Raw genomic sequence first — 16,301 nt, 5'->3', positions numbered from 1 at the left:
GAGGGAGAGAGAGAGAGAGAACAGAAGGATCATAAAAGGTTCTCTGAGAGCCATTGATACACTAGAGAATGAGTGTAAAATGAGGTCCAGTGCTGGAACAAATATTGTGATATTACCAGATAAGGCACACACACAAACACACGTACCTATTCCTCCTTTTCTTTCCCATAGGCAATTCCCAATACACAACTCTCTACAATTAGATCAAATTCATAAATGTATAACAAAAATGTTATTTGCTTTGTAGCCTGCACTGGAGCAGAAACCACCAAGAATAAGAAGGAGGTTGCCCCCAGGGAGGAATTCAACTCTCTCAGGCCCATTGCCTCTCCAGGCTGAGGAGAAAGTCATCAATCCTTTGTAAGCTTTACTACTTTTGGATGAGTGTGAGGAGTCTCCAGGGAGTTTTGGTGCTACTCTGAACTGTCCTGAACTGAGCTGAGTGGCTTATTTAATATGTCTCGATCTAGAACTCTGTGGGTTGTGCTCTGTGTATTTTCTGGTCAAGAATGCTGAGGGGCTCTAGTTGTTTGGATATACTGAAGACAGAGCTCAATAGATCTTAGATCATTAAGGAATTGAGGGATATGGAGTTAATGTAAGGAAGTAGCACTGAGGTAAAACAAAATCAGTCATGATCTTGTTAAGTAAGATGCCAATTAACCTATTCTGAGTTCTATTTTTTAATATCCTTTAGTGGTTATTTTTATATACAAAGCTTTATCTACTGAATGCAGGGAGGCTGATCTGCGTGATGAAGGGTCACTGGTGCTCATCTGACACTGGAAGACGGTTGACAGTAGTAATGCACATGTCCGCTGGTGATATCCTGCCCAGCTTTGCCAGTTACTCTGTATTACACTAACCAAGGTTGCATATGGCTGGGAAAAACTCAAACCATGTGATCCAATAAGGCTTTCAGTAGTTTGGTAAATAAAGCCAATTAGCTTAATTTTCAGCTACAAGTAAATAACTTGCATTTGTTTCAAACAAAAACCCTTCGAAATGCATTTTTAAAAGAGATAAAGATTTGTTTTATTTGTCCAATGTGCATTAAAACATGCAGTGAAATGCGTCATTTGTGTTAAATCAAATCAGTGAGGATTGTGCTGGGCAGCCTGCAAGTGCCGTTACTTTTCCGGCATCAACATAACACGTCCACAACTCACTAACCCTAACCATACGTCTTTGGGAAGTGGGAGGAAACCAGGGCACCCGGAGGAAACCCACGGGATAATGGGAAGAATGTACAAACTCCTTCCATACAGCAAGGTGAAATGAGCCCTGGTCTTACACCTGATGCTAATCACTGCGCTACCGTGCTGCCTTCTGTTGTTGAATAGTTGCATCAAGTTGTTCACATTCTAATCCAGTTTCTGAAAGACTTATTTATTCAGCTGGACTAATTATTTCCAGTGGAACAGACATTTCCAGGAGACTGATTAGATTTTTATTTTTATGTTTTCACTTGTTGGCAATGTAAACTTCTCAGTTGTCATTGTATAGAGAAAATTATGGGAGCTTACATTAAGAAAAATATTGTTTACTGAGGTAATTTCAGGAAGTATGATTGACAGGTTGACTACTCATTCAGAGGGGATTCCTTATGCAAGGTCCCACCACTCTCCCCCCCCCCCCACCCAAGAGATAGAAAGCAGTTACTGATTATTGAAAACTGAAGTTAAATTTTATGATATCATCTATCCATTCACAGCTCTGCAGAGCCCAAGGGGAAGAAAGGGAACTACAGTCTCATTTGTGCTATTGTGATATTTACTTATCCAGGCCAATGTGGTTCAAAATGTGAGCCATGCCACATGCAACTCATTGTGAATCCAGATGTAACTAATTCCATCACTGTTTAGTAAATTTAAAAAAATGAGTACTTGTCACTAGGTGATCTCACAGTTCATATTTACACAGCTTATGTGGACATGTTTAAATGTTTATATAGTAGATGATTAAAATAATAAGAAAAGTAATCTGCTCTTTTATTGGTCTTTGTGGTGTTTACCTCCTTAGCTACTTAGTATTTGACAAAAATCTGAAGCCGTGCTGTAGTTGTCATTGGCTAGCTCAGCTGTTCCTGTCCACAAGAGACCTCAGAGGCTAGAATCTGGAGCAGCTAACAATCTGCTGGAGAGTCAAGCAGCATCTGTAGATGGAAAGGAGTTGTTGATGTTTTGGGTCAAAACCCGGCATCGGGACCCACCAGCCCGGAAACGTCAACAATTCCTCTCACCCCAAAGATACTGCTCGAGGCACGGGGTTCCTTCAGTGGACTGTTTGTTGCATTGAGAAGGTGGTATTGTGTTGCACTCACAAAATGCTTTTGTTCACGTGGCCAAGTTTCTTTCATCGGGAGCGTAAACACAATTTTACATAAGAATATTCACCCATCATAGGATAATATGTGGCCTGGGGAGGAACTTGATGATGGGTTCTCATGCAGATGTCCTTGTATTTCTGTCAGCAGGGGTCAGGGACTCCTGACGTAAGTGTTTATACATATATGAAGTGCAATTATTTGTACTGTGCGTCTTCCAGTAAAACTCCATGTCAATGGAGACAGGTATGACCGTAGCCATCAATTACTCCTGAACTGATAATGACAGAACTAGCTGTTTCATATACGACCCTGTTGTGGTTCGTAATTCCAAACCAGGAAACTAATCAAAAGAAAAACACGGAGCCTGGAATAGCCTATCTACTTCATCCTTTACTTTTAGTGAGTAATGATGTAAACTATTCACGTACTTTTACGTATAATCCATAATGAATTAATTAATCAAAGAATGTTTAATCAAACAATATATTTGCAATCTTACTCAAACGTTATTGAAATACTGAGTACACAACAGACTCACCCCACCATTTGCCGGTCTCATTCCGCCCACCCTTTCCTTGTTGGCCGAGGATAGGAATCAATCAGTGAGCAAACTCCCAGTCTCTCTCAAGGTTGAAAGTTCAAAGTAAAGTTATTATCAAAGTACATATGTCTCCACATACAGTCCTGAGATTTATTTTCTTGTGGGCAATCACAGTAAATCAACGAAACACAATTGAATCAGTGAAGCTGACACATAACAAGAAGGACAAACAACAACAACCAACCGATATACAAAAGTCAAAATCTCAAGTCAATCATTCCCCAGAATTAACGTTTAATGCCAGAGGATCTCACTCAACCTAATTCGAGCAATGGCACCTGAACACCACTGAACTCAAGGACCCTTTATCCGACCTCCTCTAAAATACGGACCCTCTACTCCACCTCTGCTAAACTCCAGCATCCTTCACTCTATGTCTGTTGAAGCATAGGACCTTTCGCGGCATTTCTGCTCAGCTGCAGGATACTTATTCTTCAGTGGAAGGTTACCATTGCCCTGCTTCCACTGAGTGGAGATAAACCCCAGTATAGGAATAACCACATTAGAATATATTCAAAAATAGTAGCAGGAGTAGGCTTCATTTACAAGATCATGACTGATCTTTTACCTTAGTGTCACTTTCTTGCACGAACCAACTATCCAATTCCATGAGGTCACCTGCTCTGCCAGCTGCAAATGTGGCTTCACGTCAAACTTAGTCTGATGTCATGTTGAGCAGGAATCATCGGTATTAGCATTCCATAACAACACAGATCAAATTTCAGTACAATCCCATTAATTCCCATTCCCTCATTTATTTCCTTTTAAGCTATTCTGTCTCACCAGTTATCATGCCAGCGACTCCATCAGCCCCAAGTCTCCATCTATCCATCTATATTAGACGTAATTCACAACAGTTAATCTACCTACAGCCCCGTCTTTGGATGTAGGAAGAATCCAGGGGAGATGCTTGGATGACACGGAGATCATGCAAGCTTCCTAAAGATATTGTCAGAGATCAGGATTGAACCAGAGTTCCATGTGCTGTGAAGCCAGAGTAATAGTTTCTCCACCTCTGTGCCTTTGATGTATGTAGCATGAAATTAACTCTTAATTTCAGTTCTAGCTTTTACAAAGGGATTGAAAAACTTATAAACATTAACTCTGGGTAGTAAAAGACTGACTTTTTGATGTTGTGAGTCAACGCTGTGAGATAGTACACTGTACTAAAATCTCAAAAGACAATGGCACATAAGATCCACTAACCTAACATTAGACTCACCATTACAGGTAACATTTCTCTCAATACACTGCTTTTCAAAAGTGGGTGACACATTTGCTAAAAGATACTCAGATTTTATTGAAGTGTACAAGAAGCCAAATAGAGACACGTCCACACAGCCATGGATGAAAGTGTAATCCACCATTCAACAAGCCGACTGTTAAAAATCGGCATCAGCAAAGCGGGAATTAGACACGTGAAAAATAGTTCAAAGTGGTTGAAGCTGCTTCATTTATGAATAAGCTTGGTTTATTAATAACACTGTTAACATTATAAATACACACACACACACACACACACACACACACACACACGTGTTCGAAATGACATCAAAATGATACTGTAGTCAGCAATGTGTCCCATGGTGTATAACAATGCTTTCCCTTATAGGCTTCTTGATGTATCAAAAATTTTGGAGTTGGGTTTTGCTGCCTCATTGATCTTCCATTGTTTATGATAGCGACTCACATTTGCAGCTTGCCCTGAGGCAAAGGCATCTCCAAGCACTTTTCAGGCAAGTAGCCTTGAATGGAAGGGATACTGGAATGAACAGCATGCAACGGTTTAGTCAGAGAGGAGCCATTGGAAGGTAGGGAGTTGAATGGTGAGGCTAAGATCCTGGGCGAGGGTGTCCCAGCAATCGGGTTGTGTGAAATTCAGCTCCCAGTAACAGAATGAGGAGACCACAGGACACAGGAGCAGAACTAGGTCATTCAGCACATCGAGGCTGCTCCTCCATTTGATCGTGGCCGATTTATTTTACCTCTCAACCCCATTCTCTTGGCTTCTCCCTGTAACCTTTAGCACCCTTACTAATTAGCCTTTGCTTTAAACATACCCATGACTTAGCCTCCACAGTCATCTGTGGCAATGACTTTCACAGATTCACCAGTCCTCATCTCTGTTGCAAAGGAACATCTTTGTATTCTGAGACTGTGCCCTCTGGTCCTGGACCCTCCCACTATTGAAAATATTCTCTTCATGTCTGCTCTATCCAGGCCTTTCAGTATTTGGTAGATTTCAACGAGATTCCCCCTCATTCTTCTAAACTCCAGTGAATACAGGCTCAGAGCCATTAAACACTCTTCATATGTTAACCTTTTCATTTCTGGGATCATTCTTGTAAGCTTCCTCTGGACCTTGTCCAATGCCAACAAATTCTTCCTTAGATATGGGGCTGAAACTGTTCACAATACCCTGAATGTGGTCTGATCAATGCCTTATAAAGCTTCAGCCTTACATCCTTGCTTTTATATTTTAGTCCTCTCAAAATTAATGCTGACATTGTATTTGCCTTCTTTGCTACCAATTCAACCTGTAAGTTAACCTTTGGTTATGATGCACTAGGACACTCAAGTGTCTTGCACCTCCAATTTCTGAATTTGCTCCCCACTTAGGAAATAGTCTATGCCTTTATTTCAGCTACCAAGGTGCATGACCGTACAGTCCCCTATGCTGGAGGAGTCGGTTAATGTTTGATGTCACGGAAGAGCAGTCAGTGATGGGAAAATATCATGGAATTGGAACAACTTCCAGCCACTATCTTGACGAGTGAGTGATGAAGAAGCATCATTGATTCTTCTTACAGTTAGTATTGGAGGTGAATTTGAGATGATCTGAAGGCTATAGTGAAAGTCACATGGCTGGACAGACAACAGTATGTGTTCTTCAGGTGAAGTGAAGACTTAGAGAAGGGCATTGTGCAAGGAGAGGAAGCAGGGCAATAGACCTGTCTAGTTAATAAATGATTAACTCTTTGAATAGGGTTTTGGTTATGTAACAGAAATGCTTGAGAACAGACTTGGTGATAGATCTGATGTGGAAAGTTTATTGCATTTATAGTTGTGACCAAGCCAAGATGCTATATTTGTTTACAGATTCTGGGGAAGCATCTGGGGGAAGAGATTAAACTGGGTGGTGGACAATTGTTGGAATGAGTGGCTTTTTTATTTCTGGTAGCAACCTCAATGTCAGATCACCAGTTGGAGGTGAAGGCTGCAATCAATAGAAAAGACGATAAGAGACAGAAGGGCTAAATGACGTAAAGATGTACATGAACGCTAACTCTGTCCCTCTGGAAACAACAAAGAATTGTGGTAAAATAACTGATTTCAGATTTCCTGGCAGTTGGTATCTTTTCTGATATCTAGAAAGCAGGTACAATGGAAACTGGTTGGAGGGGAAGATTGGTTACAGAAAAGAGGACTGATTAAGTGTTTCTTCAGAATAATTTTAGTAAATTTAAGAAGTCTTTGGTTATGGTCTGTGAGCTACGACCAAGCTTGGAATAAATGAAAGAAATTTTCAGATGAATGGACAGGCAGGCTGCAAATTCTAACCCATAGTGGGTTACAGAGATGACTGTGTTCCAGAGAAATCTGGCTTTGCTGTCTTGTGCAGTCTCTAAAATTAGAAATTGAATTTTTTTCTTTGCTTTCTTTTAGTTATTTGCCAATCATTTGTGGTCTCTGTTTCCATGTATGTTGGTGGTTTCTCCCCTCACTGTGAATGCACATGTGTGATCCTATGATGTTTATATACACTTAAAAAAGGAAGGATCTTTTCCTGTAAGTTTAATTTTGGCAAGGGTAATGCAAGTTTTGGGAATCTTGTGATTCCATTTAACTATTTAGGTACTGTAGTTTTCATTATGGAAATCAAAAATCTTGCAGACTCTGAAAAACTGAAAATAATTTTTATTTTTAAATAATTTGCATTGTTCAGAAACTTCAGCTGTCCAAAATAAGTTACACCATTCGTGCACTAGATATTTATGTTTATATTTTAATAACCTAAAAATCAGATGATTGGCCTAATTCCTGGTGACTGGTGGGAACTGAAGTTTTTTTTCTACCTTCTGTTAACATTATATGTGTTGTTACTTTTTAAAAATGTTAACTGACAGTGGAACTGCCAAGTCATCTTGTACTTGAGGCTCAGTAGTACTTTATGGTCAGTGTTAAATTGGATTCAAAAAGAGAGGAGAAGAAAGATAATTGCATGAGAGAGAGAGGAGGAAGAGAGAGAAAGAGAGGAGGGAGAGGGAAAAATAAAAGAAATGGTACAAAAGTAAGAAACAAAACTGAAAGTCCTAGAGTCTTCCAAAAGAGAAAACATTCTCTCCACTTCCATCCTGTGAAGATCCCTCATAATCTTAAATATTTCAATCAGGTCAGCTCTCACTCTTCTAAACACAGGCAGAGACCAATCTTTCCTCATGAGACAAGCTGCCTACTCCAGGCAGGCATGTGAGTGAACTAGTTCACAGGGATATTGCAGTTTGGCTCATGGTGGACTGACGCAGATCATCCCATGGTTTGGGGATTTATCAGTTTTATATCTTCTCATCTTCCCACCAGTAATACTGGGCACCGTTAATTCAGTATTACTTTTCTAACAACTTCTGCCCTATGAGATCTAATTTACAAACTATATTTTATTTTTGCCAGCTTGATTTCTACGTAACTCCACTTTTTGTTAGCATCCAAATTTTTGCTAATTCATTGAAAACTTCAAAACTTTTGAATGAATGAAAAGCTTCTTGTGTATTAATATCTCACCTATCACCTGCCAGCTTGTATTCCTTCTTTGCTCCCCACCTTCTTATTCTGGCTTCTGCCCTCTTCCTTTCTAGTTTTGATGAAGGATCCTGGCCCAAAACGTCGACCCTTTATTCCTCTCCAGAGAGGCTGCCTGACCTGCTGAGTTCCTCCAGCATTATTGTGTATGTTGCTCTGGATTTCCAGCATCTACAGAATTTCTCGTGTTTGCATGTTAATACTTGGTTTGATTGTTTGAAATGTTTTTGATACACAGTATGTGTTAATACTTATAAACGAATGTGTTCTTTCATTGTCCTCGGAGCAATTAACGCCATATGGTAGTTATTGAATAAGAAAACAAAGAATAAAATTGCATTTAGTGTATGTCCATCACACTCCTGGCTACTTTTCATTAATCTGCTGAACTTCAATCTTTCTCCGACAGTACCTCCTTTTGCTCCTCTCAGTTGGCTTCAACAGTTGTCACTTTGAGAATCTCTCCTATTAGTATCTTTTTGAGAGCTTAAAGAAGATAATAGGGCATGAAGCTTTCTAAATTGACTTAGAAGATCTAATTATCACTATCAAGGCCAGCATTTATTGCCCACCCCAACTGTTCTTCAATAAGGCAGTGGTAAACTCCTTTCTAGAGCTGTAGCTGCCCTTCTGCAACGAGTTTCACAATTTAAACCCAAAGACAATGAAGGAATGGTGACACATTTCCAAGCCAAGACATAAGTTTTCAAGTGTTGCTTTGATCTTGTGTGTGGTTGAGGCTGTAGATTTTAGATGGCATTGAATTGGCCTTTGATAACATCCTCTACCCAACATTTTGACTTGAATGGAGAAAGATAGCAGAAGCTAATCTGCCATCATCGTATTACATCATCAGGCAAACTTAGTTACCTCTTCAGACTCTATATTCTAACAGGGAGTGGCATGGTAGAATAGTGGTTAGTGTAACACCTTGCAGCGCCTGTGATTGCCGACTGGTGTTCAATTCCTGCTGCTGTCTGTAAGGAATTTGTACGTTCTCCCTATGTCCATGTGGGTTTCCTCCAGGGCTCCAGTTTCCTTCCTCTGGTTAGAGTTACTAAATTGTGGGTATGCTAAGTTGATGCCGAAGGTGTGGCGACACTTCCTGGCTGCCCTCAGCACAATCCTGAGACGCAAATTACCCATTTCATTGTATGTTAGAAGTAAAGCTAATCTTTATCTTTTTTTAGTCAAACCTTGTTAGTAACTTTGTCTTGCCTCATTTGTATGATACTTGGATAGTCAAACACAATGACAAAAATGTATTAGTAACAAATTTAGCTGCACAACAAGTTTTAAAATCAATTCTTAGAAATCTGTGGCCAATGTAAGAATTCAACCTGAACGACTTGATATGTGAAAACAAGTGTGATTTTTAAAAAAGCCTAGCTCAATCAGCTTTGCTGTGACAAAGTTCTTTGCTTAGATGAGGCGGTAAATTACACTGAGATATATGCTTCCAAGAAGCACTGTGTAGTGCCCTCGAAATTCCAAAAGAAATAAAGTTATTTAAATTTTAAAAGACTTTATTAATGCTGTGGGTGACAGGAATAAATTCCCCCCCCCCACTCATTATACTTCCTGGCCTTTTCTCAGTTAGACTGGATAAATGATTGGCTTATATTTGTGGTAGAGTTGTCATATACAAGATATACAGAGCACAGCTAAAGTTCAGCAGACAATTCACAGTTGCAGGGATAAAGTGTAAGTTATCAGGGAAAATTAGGAGGAAGTAGTTTTGCAAAACACTGATTGTTTTGGTATATGTACAACAGGGAAATGTGTAAATGTATGGTGGAAGCAGAATGCAAGAGCTGAAATTCTTGTACAACTTAGAGGCATTACTGAAAAATAAATAGATAATATCATAAATATTCAGCAAACAAGGAGCATCTGTGGGATGGGAAACAGAGTTAACATTTCATGTCAACAACTTTTCCTAAGAACGAGGAAGTATTAGAAATGAAATAGAGAAAGGCGGGAAAAGTAAAGGGAATTAGAGGAAAGGTTATAATAACAAGAATAATGAAAGGCACAATTTGTCGTGATGTCAGCTGACAGAAGGTGGTAAAAATATGAAACGAAAATGGAAAATGGGGGAGATACTCAGCAAGTCAGGTAGCATCTGTAGAAGAAGAAACAGAGTGAATGAGCGCCAACAGATCTGCTTTCAAAAGAGTGTTAATGGTGGGAAATAAATGAATCTCTTCTGGGATCTGCGATTTTGTTCATGCTTTTATCTTTACACCTTCCATGATCTCCGCTTTTGTTCTTTCTGGTTTTCACCCTTCCTCTATGATATTAGTTTTACTTTATTTCGAACTTGTGGATGGAAGGTTGTTTGACTGAGGCATTAGCTTGACTTCATCTCCACTGATCAAAGTTCAAAGTAAAGTTATTATCAAAGTATTTACTAGCTTGAGGTTCATTTTCCTGCAGATGCAGGAAAGTGAAGAAATGCAGTAGAATTTATGAAAAACTATACTTAACAAAGACTGATAAACATCCAGTGTGTAAAAGAGGACAAACTGGGCAATAAATAAATGAAGCAAATAGTACTGAGGTGTAGAGTCCTTGAAAAAGAGCTTATACTATAGGTTGTGGAATCGGTTCAGTGTTGAGTGCAATTATCCACACTGGTTTAGGAGCCTGATGGTTGAAGGGTAATAATTGTTTCTGATCCTGTTTGTAAGGGACCTAAGGCTATGTACCTCTTGCCCAGTGGTAGCAGTGAGAAGAGAGTACGGCACAGATGGAAAGAAGTCCCTGACGATGGATGCTGCTTTCGTGTGGCCAAGCTCTTCATACATGTGCTCAGTGATGGAGAGGCTGCCTGACCTGCTGGCGTTTCCAACATTTTTAGTTTTTATAGAAAAAAAAATCTTTTCTTCTTAGATCAATACGTTTATTTAAATACATTTAATTTTGTTTCGTTGCTTTAGTAAATAGTACTGTCTAACTGTCTAATAGTACTACAGGCTGAGTCTAATTCGTATTCGCCTCTCCAGCCTTGTTTGCACTCCCATTCACATGCAGATCACATGTAGTAGCCCTCTCTCTCTCTCTCTCTCTCTCTCTCTCTCTCTCTCTCTCTCTCTCTCTTTCTTTCTCTCTCTCTCTCAAAACCTTTTGAGCAATTCTTGGATTTTCTGGAATGTTCTCTCACACATTGCTTCTTTTATCTTCTGCATTCTGAGTTAATTGCCAATAGAAAGCGTTACTTATTCGCCCTACAATAATGTTACAATTGTAGCCTCTCCACAGAGTTCTATGAGACTACACTACACTGAATAGTGTGTGTATGTACTAAATCATACAGCAATATTAGAAAGTACTATTGTGTTCTTCAATTGCTTAGCAGATGGAGAACTTAAAAAATAGAGATGCTGCATATGTTGGAATGAAAACAGAATTGCTCGTCTAGTCAGGCAGCATCTGTGGAGAGAGGAAGAGAGCTTTTTAACCTAGCATTTTAGCTGAAGAAATCCTGTATGATCTGTCCAATCAAGGTGTCCCCAGCAATATTTTCCATTTTATGCTGGCTGGGGATAAAAGAAGAATCCTACACTTGGTCAGAACGTACCTTAGAATCCCTGCTGGAACCAGAGTTGGATGCTGTCTACAGATTCCCTGGTCTAGATCGCAGAGAGACCGTATTTCAGCAATACTTTATTTCCAATCTCGTGGTTTCTAAGAATGTCTCACAAAGATCCGTTCCTTGGTGTACAATGAGTTTCACCCACTGTTGGCTGGTGAGAAATTCCAGGAACCTGGGTCTTCTATGAAGAGGTGAGGAATGGAGACTAGAGTGGCAAAAGGTTGGAAAGTTATCCATGAAGGAAACCAAAGATGTTGTCTAGTATAATAATAAGTTATTGAAGCTCCGTCAGTAAGCAATGACAGCATTCGGACTGCTCCTATGCATTTAGGGATATGGGTTAGTACAGAAAGAGCTCTGAGATATCAGCCAGAATCTTATTGAATAGAATAGCAGACACAGAGGACTGAGTGGCTTATTTCAGTATGTTCTTATATTCTTATGTCCGACATTTATATACAGTGATCTCAATATGACTTACATGTAAGTGTGAGTTTTGTATATCTAGATGTCGCTAATTATATTCTCATAACTCACTAATTATCAGCCTAAAACTACAGCCAGAAAGTTTTGCTCAGGCACTTAAGACAATTTTCATGCCTCTAACATTCCCATTGAATAGTTGGGACTGCAGTTCTGAATGAATGGGAATCTCATCAACCCAACAAGCACAGACTGATCTGAGTCAGATTGGAAACTTCTATGAGGAACAGAGGGCTCGATGTTTGTGGCACGTCCTTCTGAACTGAGCTGAGCGTCAACACTTCAATCCCTGTGCCTCAGTTTGAATTCAGCTTTTGGTTTTGTTATTAAAAAGACGATGTGGGTGAAGCAAAGTTTTCTCCTAGTTGTCAGCAGTGGTGCTCAGGAGGTTCTTCTCTATTTGAAGAGTCTCCTGAGAAATTGGGAGCATTGGTAATTTCAGACGTAATGTACGTTTGCAAGGTTTAAGTCCGAACAAGAAAGATCACTTAAGGGAGGTAGCAGAGGTCTACAGAAATAAGCAGAAGTGTATCTCTGTGCATATAGGAGAAGAAAAATACATTCACAATGAATGATATTGTAACACGGGATTTAACGTTCAGTGGCTGTGCACGTTAAGATGCACAGAAATATCAGTGATTAGAACTCTTTGCCTTTCAGGCACACAATGTCAGCATTAAGTACGCTCACGCCATGTAAAGTAGTGTATGTTGGAAAGAAAAGCTCACTTTGTGCTACATTAGTGTGCATTAACCTCGTGCGACATTTCCATTTCCCTTAATAACCATGCTCATAGCCACTTTGACAAGAGGTTGTCACTTTGGTGTCGGTTACTGTCTAATCAGAGAGTATAGGAGGGTAGAATTTCAATCGACTGGTTTCAAATCTGGTCCAGACTTTGAGGATACTATTTTAAGGTCAGCAGGCTAAGTCACTGAATCAGGTATTTGTCTATTGCTCAAACTAAGAATTCTTAATTCAAATCCATAAGATCCTGAATAAATCTTATTTGAAATTGACTTACAATACAGGGCATACTAAACTAAAACTTCAGAGAATGGTGGGCCAATAACAAGTAACAGATACTGCACTGAATGATGACGATGCTTACATGATTGCTTCATGTTTCGTTGTTGGGTCAATTTAAACACCGGCCCAGATAGACTGAAAAGACAGGGTGTTGTTTGGGCCGGAGCTGATTTCGCTCATTCTCCGCGATAGTCATCTCCATGGCACTGAAGCTATGAGGACTTCCCTGGCTGCTGTGCTCCGTGCCCCCTAATATAATGAACAGAGAATTGAGGCTTTGGGCCTAGTCTGGGCTGCTCCGGGGTTCAGATCTGAGGATTCAATTTTGGTTTGGAATGTTGTTGTTGTTCACTTCAATTGTCTGCATGATTTGCATTTCTTTTCTTTCTTGCGCACCCAGTGTTGGTCTTTTATTTTTAGTTTTTATTCTGTTTTTTTTTCTTTTAATTGGGTTCTTTTAGGTTTCTTTCTTTGTGGCTACCTATAAGCCAGCAAATTTCAAGGTTGTATAATATATATATTCTTTGATAATAAATGAATCTTGAATCTTGGATAAGTACAGTATTTATCATGCAGACCTAATGTACAAAGCATCAGTAAAACCATTAAATGTTTGACTAAATATTGATACCTGGAAATGGATCACAAAGTTAATTTGAAGCAAGAAAATAAATGGTACTCAGAATTTCCCGATCTAATAACTAAAATAATGAGCATGTGCCATTGATGCAAAGCTGCACCATGAATGGGCACATCAGTGAACAACCATAGACAAATAGATAACATCTGGTACATGAGAAAATCATATTAATGAATAGACTGGCTGATATGCAAAATGTGATAGGCAAGTGAGCATATTCAAGCTTCAGACTTAAGTACATAGAAACTGATGGGTGGACACTGTGCGTTATGTTTACCACAGCCTTATGTGCTATGGTAGAATTGTGGACCAGCGGAAAGTAATACACACAGAGTTGTAACCTATGGGATCCGATGAGATAAGGGACTTTCTCTAGGTGGACGGGTACATATAATAGACGCAGGGTTTTGTACGTAAAGTAGGTTTATGACAGGTGTAGGGTAAAAGACAGTCACATGCTAGGGCACGGTCAAAAATTAGTGATGGATATGTGTAGGCACCAGATTATGAATGAGTTGCAATTCAGTTCAAAATGACAGCCATAGTCCAGATTTAAATGTTAATTTAGTAGCATGGAACTTTAATGAAATCCTGTTATGATAACATAGTACTATCGTGCCATTGCACAGTATGGTAATGAAATTCGGCATGGCACAATGGTTTTGCAGGTGATTAGTCAAATGATCTCAATATAACTTGGTAACATCAGCTCAATTCCTGTCAAACAGTGTTGAGGTGAACATTTACATTTCACCTGCTCATTAGCACTATGTCTCATTATTTTTTTGCAACCATTTGTATTTGCTGTCATCCTTTGACTCCTGTGCCACCAGCAGGGTTCATATCTGTCGCCACTCACAAATGAAAGTCCACCTGGACGACTTCATAAGTAATGTTGAGGAGTGTGAGCCCTGACTAAAGACTTGTAGCCCCCTAGATTACTGACACTGGTTCTGTACTGGAAGGGCATCCGGATTGCTTAGGGTTACCATTTGGCTGTACATGAAGAAATTGCTTTATTAATTCCACATTTTTTGTTTTCTTGCACTGAATGGAACAAATACAGGCAGTGTTGGAATATTTTTTATTGCTGGATTTAACATCCGATGCAATGGGCTCATTTTCCTAGATGTTGCAAGAGCACTATTCTCCAAAATGTTCAGTTTACCATGAATAATTACTTGCTTTGTTTCATTATACAATCCAAAGAAAAGAAGACCTACAATTAACAGCCATGGTACAGACACGGAGCATCCCAAAGTGTTTTAGAGTGAAAGAAGTACTTTTGATCAAGTTCACAAATGTGATTGTAAAAACCCTGATCAAATTTTGCGATAACAACACATTGCTTCCTCCACAAATTTGATGGTGAAGTTGCAGAGATATATTTACTTTTGTTAAACTGGGTTTATAGTTGTTACTTCAGATCAGCCATATGAAAAGCGAAGCATTGATAAAGCTTGGTCACTTTTGTAGTCAAGATGTCATTTGCTATGTGTTTGTGTGCCGTGACATATGACGTAGGCGATCATGATCTTTCCATGGTCATGTTTGTTCTTGGCAAATTTTTCTACAGAAGCGGTTTGTCATTGCCTTCTTCTGGACAATGTCTTTAAAAGACAAGTGACCCCAGCCCTTATAGTACTCTTTACAGATTGTCTGCCTGGTGCCAGTGGTCGGAAAATGAGGACTTGTGATATGCATCAGTGGTTCACACGATGATCCACCATCTGCTCACATAGCTTCATGTGACCCTGATCGAGGGGCTAAGCAGGTGCTACACCTTACCCAAGGTGAATTGTAAGCTAACGGAGGCAAGGAGTGCCTTATGCCTCCTTTGGTAGAGACATATCTCCACAACACCTCCCCCCCCACCACCCCCATCTCCCAAGATGTACCACATGCAGTTTGGACACTGCAAAGCAGCAATATAATAATGATTGGATAATCTGATTTAGAAATCTTGATGAAAGACAAATATTGACTAGGAGGAAAGATAACTCTGCTGTTCATCTTCATCTTCTTATTTCCTCCTGAGAGACCAGGCAGGGTTTATAGTTTAACATGTTACCCGAAATATTTTGGCAACAGACCCTTCTGAGGGTAGATATAAATCATGCTCTTGGTAGATTGGAAAGAGAATTTTTTGTTATTAAATGCATTGGGAGACATTCAATGCAAGCTGGGCAAATAAAATATCCATTTACCATATTAGACAAAATGACAGTGAACAGTTGTAGACAAATTGCCCAAAGCTAACGCCTGGTTTTTGTTGTATTTTGCAGGGCCTTGCTGCTGTGACATGCTCTAAGATGAAGGTATGGAAGGTAGTGGTGGTCGCCTCAATGCTCTTCAGTACCATATTTTCAGCCCTTATTTACAGAAACGTGTCCATTAGAGGGAGAGCAATGACTCCATCCTCATCAGAAGAGCTTCAGCCCCAGGACCCAAGACTGCCACCCAGCCCTCAGACTTACAAAGTGAAATGTAAGGGACCAGTACCTTTTTCCCTGACACATGTGGAAAGGTACATATAGGTCAGCTCATAGTAGCAGTATTGTACAGTAAAAATGTATTTCTGTTTGAGAGTTACTCTTACACTGACACAGATGAAATTCTTGGCTCTATGGTTGACACCGTGTTCTTCACTGAAATAGATATTGAAGGCAAAGACAATGCTGGTAGATTTAGTGTCTCAACAGTCTCAAGTATTAATCCTGAGCTAATAAGAATGAGTAAAACAAGTATATTGGTACAGAAGAGGTTCACCAGGATAAAAGGGCATGTGCTATAACGAGAAGTTGTACAGACTCCGGAGTGT

General features: G+C 39.6%; 1 protein-coding gene across 5 annotated transcripts in view; it reads left to right on the top strand.

The window, feature by feature from the left end:
• Window positions 1–16,301, top strand: part of LOC134337223 (neurturin-like) — a 126,325-nt gene that overhangs the window by 90,870 nt on the left and 19,154 nt on the right. For 3 of the 5 annotated variants that reach the window (XM_063032056.1, XM_063032058.1, XM_063032055.1), the window contains exon 2: window positions 15,766–15,967. The exons of 1 other annotated variant lie outside the window; for it this stretch is intronic. In XM_063032056.1, the coding sequence (XP_062888126.1) occupies window positions 15,793–15,967 (175 nt within the window). In that variant the 5' untranslated portion in view covers window positions 15,766–15,792. Of the gene's footprint in view, window positions 1–323; window positions 361–15,765; window positions 15,968–16,301 lie in introns of those variants that run through there. One more of the 5 variants, XM_063032057.1, reaches the window with a different exon arrangement.

Source organism: Mobula hypostoma, chromosome 24 (genome assembly GCF_963921235.1).
Source record: "Mobula hypostoma chromosome 24, sMobHyp1.1, whole genome shotgun sequence".
NCBI classification, from domain to species: Eukaryota; Metazoa; Chordata; class Chondrichthyes; order Myliobatiformes; family Myliobatidae; genus Mobula; species Mobula hypostoma.
This window is presented reverse-complemented; position numbering and strand designations above follow the sequence as displayed.